Genomic DNA, 16,594 nt, shown 5'->3' with positions numbered 1-16,594 from the left:
AGAAAGATTGTTTTACTGCAATTGCAGCTACCCTTTTTTGAGTTTTAAACTGAATTTCCTATGTCCAGTTGCCATTTGTACCTCACATATCGCTGTGTGGTTAATCCAGAACAGCTCAGTCACTCCATGGATAAGATTAAGGAAAAACACAGACTTCAGTGTAATACAGTTACCTAAAGAAAAAAAAGTTGGAAAGGCAATATTAAATTTAAATATATGGCCAAGAAAAATTAATATTTAAGTCATTATTACAATTGTAGAGTCAAGAAGTCGGGTTGGGAAATGCCAGAATTACAGGCAAATACCTACCAAAATGTGCAGAAGAGTGTGTGTACTATTTCATATGGGACTCTCACAACGATGATAGGCAACAGCAATATGGCTTTGGAAACAGTTTCAAAATCTCCAATTGAAAACCACCAAGATATAGCCCTGAAAGAAACTTATGGAAATGAACTGGGGATATTTCTAGTCTTTAGAGGTTTCAGGCTAGTGAGACTCTTAATACTAAATTTATGATGGCAAGAGTCAAAATAGAAATACAGCAACCACCCATGTTCAGAAAACAAAAACAAACCCCATGCATTTTTAAATTTTATTTTATTTTACTTAGAAGTAAAATAAAATGTGACGTTTCCATCTAGAAGCCACTGACACATGCTGTGGTAAATTCAAATACAGAGATGTGGGTTCAGCTTTCAGATTCCTCCCAGATTGAGCTTCTTCCTCTTGCACTGGAGCTCTGTGCAAGCTCTGGTACGTGCGAGGACACATCTGTTTTAAGGCAGCCGCTGGAGTTCAAGCTTATCAGCAGATGGTGCTTCAAAGACGTCATCTTCAACACTTTCTTCTATTGGCTTCATTTTTGCCGAAGTTCTCAGGTAGGGAGATGTCCGGCCTGGGCCTGCCATGGTTACAAAGAAATTACCAATTAACTTAACAATGCGTACCTGCTACCTACACCTCTTTGTGACAAAGCGTACACGATCTCACAATCCTGTCCCAGCTCCCTCGTGAGAGGATTTTATAAATGAAGGCTCGTTCATTATTTGGCCACCAGGACATTCTAGACATGGGACAGCCACGCTTTTGTGAACCAGCAACGCCTCTGAGGTTCCAACCCTGCAGCTGGCCATGGGCATGGTATTCTCCCTAAATTCAGTGCAAATAATCCCAACCGCGTGGCGTGCCCGATGCTGTGTCCCTGCTGACCATTTTCCTCACCTTTACACTTGCCCACTAATTCTCTTCCATGAAGGATGACAGGAACAGCCACCTTAAGTACAAAAGGTAGGGGCATTTTCATGCTTGACTGAGCTACGAAAAAAATTCCTGAGTGTACTGGGCAACCCCCAGGTGGGTACCCGATCACAGCCCTAACTGCCTTAAAAGCACAATAATGTGAAATGTATAGAAAATATAATACCCCCACAAACAACCATAAAGAAAACAAGATTACAGGTGAAGGCTGCGTAACTTTTGACCGACAGTGACTTCATCGCTCTAAGAAAGTCTTTTAGAAAAGTAGCAACTCATAAAGCTTGCCAGAGTGGAGCCATTTCTGGTAAGACATTAAATGGAGTTTTTGAGCAAGTTACCATTGCAAATTACCTCTATTATAGTTAAGTTTTCAGCATGAGGGTTAAACTAAAGAGCTTGTTTGACATCAGCCAAACAGGTTCATTTCCCATTGTTTGCTCTGAAATAGCTTCTGCACTTGGACATTTCTTTCCTCTTGATACCCTCTTCTAGAGTTAAACCACCACAACTGTAGAAGACTGTAAAAGCAGCTAGCATATGATGTCCAAAAAGATTAGGGAAATCTTTGAAATACCATTTCAGAAGAAAAGAGCAAAAGGTAGCAGTCCTGTCTGACAGATCATCTGGATGCAAAGCTAAAAATTCAAATTTTCTTGAAAAAAAATACTGATAGTCATAACATAATTGCCACTGCTATTACTACTTCAAAAAATTTATTAGATATACAGTAGAGTGCTTTGCCTGTTTATGAAGAAGAACTCCTTTATGCTGTATATGTTACACACAGAGAATACTTGCTATGGGCAAAAGCAGGTTATCATATTACTGCATTTTTAAGTCACATTCACACAAGCAGTATTCAGAATTACGTTTTTAGAACTTTTTTTGTTAAAAATGCATTAGTAATTTCTTTTAACACTCAAAACCTAACACAATAAAGGGTTATTCGCACACATTTTTAAATATTGGAATTGTTAAGCACTTACTTCTTATTACTTTATTACTAGTTCATTACCATTTTTAGACTGGTTCTCTTTTGTTTAAAAGTGCTTAGTTCTCTCCAGAAATCAGAAGTAAGAAGTTACAAGTCTGTTGAACAGGATCCAATATTGGGCCTAATGCTGTCCAGTCATTTGGTTCCAAGATGCGCCCTCAGGTTCTCCAAAGACAAACCTCATGACTATTGATGCCTCGATCCAGTGTTGGTTCAAGAGATTGAGTCTGACCCTGAACTCCGGTCTTCCATACATTATTCTGTTGTGCTCTCTCAAGGATCTATGCCTAAATATGTATCAAAATGTCATTTCCCATTAAACTCAATCCTACTTTTAACCACAAGCTGGGTATAATATAGGGAGCACACATAGCAAGGTAATACCAAGAAAAAGATTACCAAATCGAACCTTTTCTACATCTCTGCTTGACTTAGAGGTTTGCAAATACGATTCATAGACCAGCAAAAGTGAGCAATCTAAACCAAGCAGCATGAAAAAAAAGAGACAGTATCACAAATAAGTATATGAATTACTATCAAAACCCAGAATTATTGAATAGAAACTAATATCAAAATGCTTTCTAAAGCACTGGAAGTTAAGTGAAGCTACCCTTGTGATCAGGTTGAACTATTTCTGCCTAACTCAAATTTTGGAAAAAGAGATACATCAATTCCATTTACTAATAAATTACATACAGATGGATCATGGATGTCAAGCACAAGTATCACGTGACAGACAAATCCCACTTTAATACCTTTTTGAGGATGCTTGCTGAGTTAATGTGATGTTATCAACAGAAAACATCATGCTGCAAACGACTCACTCCGTAAGCATTATAGAACTCTTGGTGGTTATTTCCTTAATATAAAAGCAAACAGTTAGTTTGGTTTCTTAGTTAATTAAATTCAAACACAGTTTTGTTAGTAATTGTAGTTTGGGACAAACTGATTAGTATTTTTCACCCTTTCACTAATAAACACTTTGAAAAAAGCTTTATATCAGTTTATTGAGAAAATGAGCCAAAGCTTATCGTTTTTAGCACAGATAAAAGTATAATTTAAAAAGTTTGGAATATACAAAAATGTAAATGCTCAATTTTTCTTCATTATGGAAATCAGAGGAATTAAACTAATTTGTATTGTAGTAGTCAAATATCATATTTCTAATGGGAAGCTTTCATCCACACAACAATCCATCACATAGCAAGGACAAGACAGTAGTCCTGTAGAGCTCATGAAAGATAAGTTTCTCATATTAATTTCTTCTACTACTAAAAAAAAAAACCAAACCAAAAACAAGTTTGTCATTTCCATATGTTTCCTACTAAATCTTCTGGGCGTTTCTGGGCTTTGTTTGGTTTTAAATAAAGAAATGTATGACTGCAGAGGGAAGATCCAGGGAAGAGCACTGGGACAGCAAGCCTCAGCATGTACCTCACACTGAATCTTAAAAAAAAGACAAAAAAAATCCAACAAGACTGACTGCTGCACTGACAGTACCCAAAAGAAGGTTTGTGGGAACACAACAGTGGTAAGGTAAACGGCAGCTTTTTTGTTCAGTTTGCCCTGTGATCCAAGAAAAACTGCATATATGGCCCCAACCCACATGGAATACAAATCTTGAAGCAGAGCTCACCTTGGTAGAAAACGCATCATTGGCAATGACAGTACCCAGGAAAAACTAACAAGCTATCTTGGCAAAAAGAAAGATTGAAGCATTTCAGTTTAGTGAGTTGTATCACCTTCCATCAAAAATTTTGTCAACCTTTTACAGAAGTCAGAAATTTCACATTAACCGAAATGTAAAGAAGTAATAAATGACAGTATTTCCCCAGGTGTATGATAACTCTGCCGCGTGGGTAACATCTCCGCCTCCCCAAAAGTATGGGAAGTATTGGATTTGGGAGGCTGCTGCCACACTTGCTGCTGCCAGTGGGGAAGTGGCAGTGGGAGCATCAGCTACACCAACTGCTGTTAGACCATGCAATTCCAGAACATAAAAGGCATTTAAACCCCTCTTTTGGGGAAAGTTCACCCCATAACACCGGAAAATATGGTACACAAACCAGGGAAAAGTACAACAGGGAAAAAGTGTATTTATGAAGTATGTGCTAAGCACGGATGCCTCTAGGGATTAATATAATTACAGCTGAACACGTCATGCATTTAGATTACTTTCTCCCAAAGCTGAAATACTGGTGTGTTTTGCTGCTAAGCCTGAAAGAGAAATTTAATTCTAGCTAATTGCACAAACATAGTTTTACAATGTCTTTCAGGCTTCTGGGTGAACAAATTTGTCCAAGGGCTCTCTGTGCAAAGGAGTGGCTTCCATTTCATGGAGTTTTGCTGTGGAACAGATTAAACAGCTTACAGGTAAAGATCAGAGAACAGACCAATACAGGAGACTTCGTGGCAGGTATCTGCTACAGGCTGCCTGACCAAGAAGAGCAAGTAGATGGAAGCCTTCTTTAGACAACTGGATGAAGCCTCACGGTTGCAGGCCTTGGTACTTGTGGGGAACTTTAACCACCCCAGAACGTGATGGAATGGCAACAGGGCTGGGAACAAGCAGTCCAGGAGATTTCTGGAGAGAGTAGCAGACAATTTCTTCACACAAGTGATCGATGAACCAACTAGGGAAGGTGCTCTGGTGGACCTGTCACTGACAAACAAGGAAGAACTTTATCAGGGAGGTGAAGGCTGATGGTAACTTTGGCTGCAGTGTCCAGGAGCTGGTGGAGTTTAAAATACTGAGAAGTGTGCAAGACAAATAGTAGGGTTACAACATTAGACCTGAGAACAGGGGACTGGGGCTTGCTCAGGGTTCTACTTGGCAGGACATGGCCTGGAAGGGCAAAGGGACCCAAGCACAGATGGCTGATCTTCAAGGACACCTTTCCTGAAACACAAGGACAGTTCGTTCCAGTGTACAGAAAGTTGAGCAAGCATGGTAGAAGGCTGGCAGAGATGAACAAAAAAAGTCCTGGTAGAACTCAAACACAAACACATGAAGTGAAAGCAGGGATGAACTGCTTGGGAGGAATACAGAAACATGGCCCAAGCATGCAGTGGTGGAATTAGGAAAGTCAAAGCTCAGCTGGCCCTGGATCTAGTGAAGGGCAACAAGAAGGACTTCTGCAAAGACATTGGCTCAGAGGGGCATGGGACTTAGGGACATGGAAAAGGCTAAGACTCCCAACACCTTTTTTTGCTTCAGTTTTCATTGCTAGTTTGTTCTGAGGCCTCCCAGGTCTCTGAGCCTCATGGTAGAGACTGGGAGAGTGATACTGACTTACAGGAAAGCTCGATTGAGTTAGGGAGCACCTAAGCAAACAGGGCAAACACAAGACTGTGGAATCACATGGGCTGCACCCACGGGTGCTGACAGTTGGCTGATGCAATTGCAAGACCCCTGTCTATCATCTTGGAAAGGTCAAGGCCAGTCAGGGCAGAGCAAAAAGGCCAATGTCATGGTAATTTTCAAGAAGGGCAAGGAGGAGGATCAAGGGACCTACTGGCCTATCAGCTTAACCTCAGTTATGGACCCTGTCTTCCTGGAAGCCATGCCCAAGACATGAAGGAGAGGAAGGTGACTGGGAACAGCCAGCATGAGCAGATCATGCCTGACCAGTCTGACCACCTCCTGTGGTGTGATGACAGGCTCTGTGAATACACTGCAGTGGATGTTGTTTACCTGGACCATAGCACAGCTCTCCACAGCCTGCCATAGAATCCTCAAGTCACTTAAGGGCAAATACTAAGGCCTATAATGTTCAATATATTAATGACCTGGGTGATGGGATGGAGTGCACTCCTGCCAAGTTCACAGATAATTGCTAAGTAGTGAGGGAAACTGTTGATAGGCCAGAGGGTAGGGCAGCTACTCAGAATGGAGGTTCAGAGGCTGGAGAAAAGAACTGACAGAAACCACATGAAGTTCAGCAAAGGCAAATTCCAGCACCTGGGACACAACAAACCTACACAGCAGTACAGCCTGGGCAACATCTGGTTGGAAAGCAGCTTTGCAGAAGCAGACCTGGAAGTCCTGGTGGACACAAAATGGAAGTCAGCAGAGAGCCCCTGCAGTGAAGAAGGCATATTGGGCCATATTAGCAGCATATATTGGGCCATATTAGCAAAAGCGTAGCCAGCAGGTCAATGGAAGAGACTAATCCCCTCTATTTGGCACTTGTGAGACAGGATCCAGAGTGCTGTGCCCAGTTTTGGGTTTCCCCTTACACAAAAGACATGGACGTACTGAAGTGAGTGCAGTGGAGAGCAGCCAAGATGGTCAGAGGCTGAAGCACGTGACGTACACGGAGAGGCTGCACGAACGGAGTGTGTTCAGCCTCGTGAACAGAAGGCTCAGAGGGGATCTTACTGTTGTCTTTGGCTACCTAATGGAAGGGTGTAAAGAAGACTGAGCCAGACTTTTCTCGGTAGCATGCACTAAAGAACAAAGGACAACAGCCATGAGTTGAAGTAAGGGCAATTTTTTTCACCATGAGGGTGGTAAGGACTTGGAACAGGTCGCCCAGAGAAGCTGTGAAATCTTCCAGCTTAGAAATATTCAAAGCTTGACTGGATATGGCCTTGAACAACTGGCTCTAGCTGACCCTGCTTTGTACATATGGTTGGACTAGACAATCTCCAGAGGCTCCTTCCAACCTCAACTTTTCTGTGATTCTAAACATCCTTTCAGGGAATAGACAAGAAATAAAGAAAATGTCATTGGAATTTTCATCAAACTGTATGCCAGGTGTCACCCTCGACATTCTAGCAGGGTGAAACACTAGCAGGGCTTTTGCTTCTACCTAGTCTGGGCATGCAGACTGTATCAATGTTAAGGACTGAAAACAGATAGGCCCCCAAGTCTGAGGGAGTTCCTGGATGAGGACTATGAGGAACACAATGGAGAACAGATAATTAAAAGGGAAAGTGCAAAAAACACTTCTTAGCAGAGAGTTTAACCATAATAAATGTCAGTAAATTTTTTCACTCATATATTTTAATTCTATTTATTAAAAAACAATATTTCCCAAGTCAAAATAATCCATCTTATATGATCCTTTAAAATTCCATTAAACTAACAGCTTATGCCAAATGAGAAAACTGAGCATCTTTGGGTTTTTTCAGTTCAAAAGATGCTCAGGCTACTGTTGAAGTTTAGATTCAGGGAAATTAAAAATGAACAACAGCAGAAGCCTAGGAAGAATCATTTAGAAGGTTTCTATAGAGGAATAAACTCAAAGAGTAGAGGCAAAAAGGTCAGAATTTTTTTTCCTCTCACTTCACCTGTTCTCTACTACTCCTGACATACAAAGCACAGGAGTAGAGAGCCTGACACGTTATTTGGAGACTTCTCCAGATGACATGAAAATACTGCTTGTACACCAGATTCCTCCAGACTCTGCCAATACAACCCATCTCAGAAGGAAAAGCAGAGCACGAAGTTGCTGAGGCAAAAGTTCTGTTTGAGTTTTTAACTTCTACAAGCGGCAGTCTCAGACCAAAGGAGACACTACTGTGACAGGCGCTGTACAATCACAGTTTTGCCCCGTTGCTATAAACGTTTCTATAGCATATGATAAACTACACATAAACATATAATGCCTACACATTCACATTATGCCAAAAATTATTACAACACATGCTGGCTTTTTGCTAGTATCTACATGAGGTAGCTTCAGTTAGTATACAAAGCCTTATGCATCATAGGAATTCACTACAGTTGGGTCCCTCCACTTAGCCGATGTACAGCAGCATCCAAAAAACTACAGTCTGCTACCACTGAAGACCACAGGAGATCTCCAATCGTCTCGTCTCTTATGGTCAACCAAGTTGTGATCAAAACTGGCATGAACTACTTTGGGCACTCACGAAGAGAGGATGCAGAGGAAGTCCCACGAAGAAACATCTGCAAGCCATCCTCACTGTCACTGGTACTGGCCATGCTGTTTCTCATCTGCATCACAGAGAGCTGTGAGCAGAGACTAGGCTGTCGATCGATCTTTTTCGAAGCCTAAAAAAAATAATTAAAATTATTACTTTTAAAAAGGTATCAAGTAAACTAAAATAAATATGAAAAATAACTGTTTCCTCTGTAGCAGACGCTCTGGTCTCAGCTATGATTATTCATGAAACAAGAAAACCACCTGTTAGAGCAGAAGATTCTATGCAGTGTAAATTGATTTAAATGAAAAGGGAAGGTGCCAGTAATATATTGTAATTAGAACACTGGCAAGCATGAAACCTCAGATTAATTATTCAATCTGAATTCCGTTTTTGCACTGGACTTCTCATATATTTTCCTACAGAAAGGCTGATTTTTATTATTTGGCAATTCATTATTCAGGCGTGATGCTCTGCAATTAATAATAGCCTTTATGAGGAGCACGGTCCTTCTTGCTAAACCAGACAATATGCTATATAGAGTGTTTAACAATTTATATCTTAAAAGAAACTTGTTCACTTTCCTGATTTTTCATTTCATCATGTTAGAAAACAGTGACTGTCATTTCTTCCTAGCAGATGATCATTTGGCCCTTGATTTTACCAAAGACAGATTAAATGCATCACATTAACATTATCCTTTGCCTGCCAAATGGTCTTAGGAGCTTCCATTTGCTCTGAGCAGTCTTCCTGAGAAGGCTGTACTATAATATTTATATGAAACCATACATTGTACCTTGTTAAATATTACCACAAGTCATAATGCTATTTTAGGTATATGTGAAAGGTAGTAATCAATGACAAAAGCATAATGGATAACTCCACTTTACTGAACTTCAAACGTCAGGAATTAGCTTCCCGCTTCATGGGGAGAGGAATGACTATTTTGCCAACAGTAGTGAAAATGTCCTCAGGTAGGAGCATATTACAAGGTTCCTTAAAAATAAATGGATACTCTTCCATTCTCCAACATCCAATGAATTGATATTCTTATCTTTTCTACTACCATCTCGATTATGTATAATCTATACTGAATTTGGTTTAGTTGTTCTCTTGTATGTTCCCTGTGTTCAGAAGTCAACTACAAAATTTTCTGTTGAGATTGTGACCAGTTAAAAAGCATTAAAGACACCAGTAATACGTATATCGGACAATGAAGCCTGTGAGAATTGATATATGCACAGCGTGCTGGCAGCAGGGGAATGAAGAATTTACTTGACGGTTCTTGTTCTATGGTATGTAGGAAGGGCTTGTGCAACCGGATTTTCATTTGAGGAAGAATAAAAAGGTACTACAAATTTCCCAAATGCTCACTCTCCATTTTGACAACATACATTTTCAGAAGTTACTGTGATAAAACAGTTACAATAACCTTAAATTCATGTGACTGTTGTCACTAAAAATAAAGACAAACTGAAGTCAAAGGGTGCGGATGTCAAAGGAGGGGCAAAGTTTGGAGTGTTTTTAATACCTAGAAGGTATGGTAAGGACTTGCACTTAAAAAACCGCAATGAGTTCTTCATTATACTTCAATTTCAAGAACTATTTATACTAATGCTGAAGCTCTACAGTGCCAGAAATCAGCAGCACAGGTTTGTTACAGATGACTTTATATAGCAGCTATGACACTGTAATGCTGTCAGCCACGTGTAAAAAAAGAAAATGAGGCAAGGAAAGAGAAGAGAGGAAGATAAAATAGAAAGTAGAAACGAGAGGGGGAAAAAAGGGAAAAGAACAACAATAAGAAAGATAAAGAGGGAAAAAGAAGAGAAAAAAAAAAAGGCAAAGTGAAGAGGGCTGTGGAGAACAGGAGTTTCCCAGGAGGGGCAGTGTGAATGCACACACAGAAGGCACATCTCTACACAGTCCTTCCCAATGGCGTACTCTAGAAATGACTTACTGTCTATGTAGATGTGGGGTTTAATACGGATCATTTCCAGCTTTACCCACATACTTTGTAAGATGTGTTTTATAGGTAGTGCATTCATGCTAGGTAATGTTTATCTTACTGCATTAGTAAGACGAAAACAGTCATTCAAAATGGTTTTGAGGATCTGATTGCAAGACAGTATTTCATTGACCAGAAAACAGAATAATCAATGCTTTATTACTGTTCAAATGTTTCTCAAGCAATTCTTTCTTTTCTCCTTCCACAGCCAGTACCAAACTGACAAAACTTAAAATGTCTAATTAGCCTGTCAAAGACTATTCTATAGCACCAATGGCAGTCATTCCTTTGCGTCATTTTCTACTCAATTCACAACTTTGCGGAAGTAACTATTTAACCTGTATGAGAAATATTGATGAGTCATCTGATGAGCAGGATTTGTGCTCTGAGTTAGTGTGAGATAAATAAATAGACAGAATATGAAAATACTATATTATAAAATTATAAAGCTTTTCATAAATGATAGTGAAAGTTCTTCAAATAAATTATGAGAACCCTACAGCCACTACATAAATAACAAAAATAACAAAAATAACCACCAGCAGCCAAGTTACTGTCCAAATCTTGAAAAGACATGTAATTAAGTAAGAAGACAAAAAGCAAGTAAAACAAGATAATCGGTATATCCATGACTACATCGAGACCACTTACTTTGACACCTCAAACACACTCCTTCTATAGGCAAAGAAGAGTAAATTATATTCAGATCACTGAATACTTTATACATATTTCCTGCCTCCTTCCACTAACTACACCATGTCAAACTACCGTTCCTCAATTTTTTTTCTGTGTTTGCAACCCTCAAACACACGTTGAAATTAATCTCCTTGGCAAGCAGTATTACCCAGGTGTTTGACCCAGCAAGCAAATTCTTTAAGAAAAACGCTGAAGCCTCTTTGTGCAAAGGCAACCATTTGTTAATGAGAGAGAATATCGAGGGAGAAGCACCTCTTTAGCTACCAGCCACCACATCTACTAGTTGGCTAGAAATATTTGTGCTAGTTGATCAGTTCTGAACCTCAGTTATTCACCTTTCTTACACATTACTGTGCTAACTTTTAACTTACATTGTGTCCAACAAAAACGTTGCACTGACTCAGACTTTGGCACTAAAAGGCAGTGAGTGTGAATTCAGTAGCTGACAGAAGCAGGTTAAATAAAAAGTGCTTTAAGATGATTGAAAGTTGATGTAACAATACATTTGTGTGTGGGAGGAAAATTCCCAAATGAAACTTCAGTTGCTTACCTTGTCATTTAAGGTCGGGTCATTCAATGAATAGAGTTTATTTGTAATATCTTTGCCAATAAGGTATTTAAAGATCTCATAAAGAAATGGCTCAGATTCCAGAAAATAAGTCAGCCTTTCCCTGGACCAGCAGAGGAACTTGCAGTTATCGTCTGCGATAATGGTGACCTGAGAAAACACAGGCTCAGAATTAGCACTTCTCTTTTGCTTTACAGTAAGCGATACCATTTCATTTGTGCCTTCAGTTAAAATAACTCTTAAAGTCACAAAACTTTTTGGTATCCCTTAGAACATAATATCCACAAATGTAAAACATTATCATCACATTTTTAACTGATAAGCATGGCCAGGTTGTTTTCCAGAAAACCTGGGGGGAGATAATAGCAGAAAATCTGTCCTAAATTCCAGACTGTAAAAGCATTTATGTTAGAGGAGATCTACACATCAGGTCAGTCCCATAGCGATGACACTACTTGTATCCAAAAAGCCTACATGTTACTTGGTTTTACTTCGCATTGCTGCCACCAAACAGGAACAACTGGTATAATCCAAAGGTCTCCATCAAAGAAGCTTTAGTGACTTAGGAAAAAATATTTTCATCTTTCTCTCTTTATTGTCAGCCCTGCTGATCCCACAAGTGCCACCTTCTAGCAGCTGAGCCAGGGCTCCCTTTGTTCAGATACTGATAATTCTGCCAGCGACAATGGCAGAGGAGCTCGCACCCTCTCCAGGGAGGCAGGACCCGCCAGGTTCGGCCCCTGTGCCAGCAGAGGGCAATGACACACCGAAACCTGCACCCCTCGGCCATATCCAGCAGCGTGTTTCGCAAGGGAAAGTCAGGCATTTGGGAAGTCGGGTGCTCTTCGCTATCACAAACTAGCGCTACCTCCTGAAAAAATTAAAAGGACGTAAAAGCCAAGAAATGATGGGAAACTGTCACACATCCGCAGATTTTAACTGCATGGTCTGCAACAGCAGCACAGGCTGAGGAAGAATTCGCCAGCAGATGGGGTCCTTAAGATTGAATTCGTGGTTTTTTGCAATGGCAGCCCTATGAGCGGGTCCCAGGAATGAGGGATGTACGCTGCGCCAGAATACAGTGATTTTTAAGGCAGGCAGAAAGTTAAGGTGCGACCCTCTTCCCTCCAGCGGGACCAACTCTTATCACTTTGGAGAGAAAGTGGCTGCGACGGGGGGGCGACCGTGCTGCCGGGAGGGCGCCCGTGCTGCAGACGCCTCACCGCCGTACAGTGAGTGCACCTGGACAAGTCTCTCTCCTCAGCGTTAAGCTTCGTATTTGACTGGGACATATGACATCAATCATTGATTTTAGAGTCTATATTGCTCTCCCTCCCTCCCCTTCTGCCAGGGTATCAGTGTGGCTCCACCCAGCCAGGCACAGTCCCATCATCATTACACACACCCATTTAAGGAACATCAGGCAGAAGACAGCAAAATAGACATTTCAGCACTATGAGGACAAAACTTTCCCAACAGTACTATTTACCAACAGCCTACAGTGTAATATATCCTTTAATGTACTGGCACAATTACACTGCTAGAGACATATAGCCCTACTGTTCCCCATACGAATATTTTTATTCAACATACTGTAATAGCTTACAGGTTATGTTGCTTCAACAACTTTCAAAATGACAGATAAATGTTCAAACTACTAGGGCCTGAACTTTCCAATTTTTCATACTAGCAACACCAAATACAATAGCAACTACAATAATTATTTTTCTTCTTCTGTTTTTGAACCATGATATGACTGTTCACATAATCTCTTTTTCAGTAAAACTCTCTCTTCAATTATTTCACAGAATCACAGAATGTTAGGGGTTGGAAGTAACCTTGAAAGATCATTTAGTTCAACTCCCCTGCACTATAAGAAATAACATTAAAAAAGCTAACAAAAAAGCAGGTTGTCCCAGGTTGTCCTGAATAATCTCTTAACAGAAGATAAACTTGGAAAAGAGAGGGGGGGAGGGGAGGGGAGGGAGACGGGAGAGACGGGAGGGAGACAGGAGAGACGGGAGAGAAGAAGGGAGAGAAGGGAGAGAAGAAGGGAGAGAAGGGAGAGAAGAAGGGAGAGAAGGGAGAGAAGGGAAGAACAAAAGCCAGACTGCTCATCAAACATCATCATAACACTGTTTTGCAGCATTTCATTTTAAAAGGTATTCCTTATATGGTTCATCACGAAACAACAGTATTAGAAAGCTAGAAAAATTATGCAAGTCTAGTAGTTCGCTGTTGATCAAGCTTATATCCCATTTTTTAATTATCTCATCAGTTCATTCCCAGTGACATTTAAACCAAAGTGTACCTGGAATTTCTCACCCCGGTTCATCTGAGTTGATCGAAATTCAGGAGAATCTATAAAGGCACAGGGGTATATGTTATGCAGAAAATGCCCTCGATAAGACACCTTCATTCTGGAAATAAAAATGTATGAATCAGCATTTTAAAGTCATGGAGACTGATTAATTTTAATCTAAATTTGGATACGATTGTTGTCAATTGTAAAGAAGTGGGTAACAGGCAAAAATACGCTAATCTTCTAGAATTTCAGCCCCAGATCTACCCTGTTTTCTGCCTAAACCTCTACTGATTCCAGGCAGAACAAGCTGTCAGCCGATTCAAACTGCCGAACATGGTGCGTAGCCTCAAAACATCACTATTCAGAAGAAAAAGGTGTGCAGGGTTATGCTGTACAGCCAGACCAGAATCAGGTTTCCTTTAGGGAACTAGCATTGCAGTAATGAGCAGCTAATGACTTAAGAAAAACTGTGAAGCCTGACATCACTGTTGCTACCATCAGAAACGGGTTAAACTATTGACCAAAATTTAGCAAGAGCTTCAAGATTACAGCCTGACCATGGGCATTTATTTTACCCTTTTTCACCTGGGTCCTCACAGCTTCTGGGCCGTGCACCTGCCCTTCTCAGCTTGCACACATGTGTGCAATGAATCATTTCCAACACGACTGTTGTTTTAAAGTCTGCTAGAGGGACTTTAAATTCCCTCATGCACGATGTTTTTTAACCTTAAAATCTGAGAATGTACGGAGAATACGACTTGGATATCTAATGCTCAAACAAATTTCTTGCTTGTTCTGGAAGACACTGCCTTTGGCACTATACAAATATAATTCCAAGTAAAATCTGCACATGCAAGTAGAGACATAATACGCTCCCAGTAAGAGACATCACGGTGATTCAAAAATAGTGTCACAAAATAGTCTGTACCTATAGATTATTCTGCTACAAACCACAGAGTGCTATAAAAAATAATGTTTAAAAAGCTAACAAAAAACCCAACAGCTTTCTAATCTATTCAATGATCATACAAAGACTGGCCCTCCCCAAGCTTTGTTGAACCTACTTTCCCTTCAGCAGAATGCTCAGCCTGTCATCAACTGATGTTTTATCTTCTGCAGCATAAGTTTGACCTGTCTTTAAAGTCTGAATGTTGCAGAATTGTCCAGTTAGTCTTTGGAAGAGTTCTGGAGGCACATGGAGAGGTTCAAACATTCTCTTGTAGAGGCTGCTAAGCTCCTTCTCTATCTTGATCTACAATGTGAAAGTAAAAGACATCAGTAAACACAGATGCATTAGTTAAAAAAGTGTAAGCATGCACACATGCTTTAGTTTCTGCATTGGTGGAACATCTCTGTCACCGTTATATTTAGGCAAGGCAAGAAATGGTAAAAGTGTGACATCTATCCACAAACACTGCCTGTGACAGGGTGACCAAAACCTCATCTAAAATAAACGAGGCTGCCACGCTGATGCTTTAAAATGCTGCTCCACCAGAGTGGCACATTGAGTCAGATACAAGGAGTCTTCTGAGACTTCTGTTGATGTAACAATGAATAGGACTTGGGCCAGAACTACACAGGAAAAAAAAATGACGTTGCTTGCATTTTTCACAGCACATGCACACCTCATTCTGGCCACCTCTCAGGCTCTCCTGGGAGCCCCTTTCATCCCTGAGTTTCTTGGCTTACTTGCAGTAGAAAAGCAAGTCCTGAAAAACAAAGCCATCATATCGAAACCATGTGAGATGCGGGAGGAAAAGAAAACAACCAACAAAACGTTGCCAGCTGAACATCCCACATCTAGGAGCCCACCCAAACTCAGGCAGCAGCAATGAGGGAAAGGATGTTGGCTGAAATCCCAAGCCTGGAAGTCTTTCCTGAATGAAGGCAGCAGGAAATGAGACAGTGTCCCAGCCTCCCTGAAAGCAGAGTCAGCCTGAATAAACTCTGCATAACTGCCAAGAGGAAAACAAATTAGAACAATAGGTATCAGATAAAGGCAAAATATACCTTGAACAGAGAATAAGGAAAAGCAACCAAGAAAAAAGGCAGGAAAGAAGAGAGTCATCACATTAACAAATGAGAATATTCCAACTTTACCCAATTTTCTAGATTAATTTATTTGTGTATTTCAATATTAAAAACAGAGCAGGAGAGAAGGTGGCAGCACAGTAGCCATTTTTTGGCTGACAGTAGCCAACAGTGGAAATCAAGAAACTTCTGGTCACCTTGTGGCTGGAGGAGTTGGGAAATCTGGAATGACCATGGGAGGTTCCAGGCTGTCTGAGGCCCACAAGAGCTTCACACTGTCAGGTATGCACTATTCCTTCCCCAGGAAAGCATTTTAGGGTGAAAACACTAGTCTTTAGCCTCTGAGACATGTATGTATTCCATATCAAAAATCCTCCCCGAGCTCTTTTTGTTAGAATTACATGTGTATGTGAAACAGTAAATCAAATACGACAAAAAGGTTTTGGAAAATTAAGGAAATTTCCCTGTTACATTTCAAGTTTATTTAAATATAGAACAAATTGAGCTGAAGCAGAAACTTTCTGCATATGTAGAACCATATTTGGAGTATTTCACAGACAGCCTCAATCAGTGTATATGGGTCCATCCTACACACAGGCCACTGAACACTATGGGAATCCCTCTATTAGTGACAATCCCATGGGGAGAGATGGTGAGTTAACCCCCCAGAAACAGTACACGGTTCTTTATTAAATTCATGAATAGGAGAAATAAGGGTGCTTTTGTGACCTTGTCTTGATAATAGCATGACCTTGTTGTTACTACATTTACATGAAACCCACATTTTTAATTTCTTGTACATTCACAGAATGAATCACAGAATGTTGGGGTTGGAAGGGA

The 16,594-nt window shown here is 40.4% G+C and overlaps 1 protein-coding gene across 1 annotated transcript; it reads right to left on the bottom strand.

Moving 5' to 3' along the window:
• Nucleotides 1-585: 585 nt before the first annotated feature.
• On the bottom strand, nt 586-14,975 carry BVES (blood vessel epicardial substance; the record flags this gene model as incomplete). The annotated part of the gene is made up of 5 exons (XM_009878077.1): nt 586-904; nt 8,135-8,276; nt 11,401-11,568; nt 13,730-13,838; nt 14,788-14,975. Coding segments are annotated over 5 exons (732 nt in total), but the record flags the coding sequence as incomplete, so codon positions are not given.
• Between the last annotated feature and the right edge of the window lie 1,619 nt (nt 14,976-16,594).

This window comes from Apaloderma vittatum, unplaced genomic scaffold (genome assembly GCF_000703405.1).
Source record: "Apaloderma vittatum isolate BGI_N311 unplaced genomic scaffold, ASM70340v1 scaffold13241, whole genome shotgun sequence".
Lineage (NCBI taxonomy): Eukaryota > Metazoa > Chordata > Aves > Trogoniformes > Trogonidae > Apaloderma > Apaloderma vittatum.
This window is presented reverse-complemented; position numbering and strand designations above follow the sequence as displayed.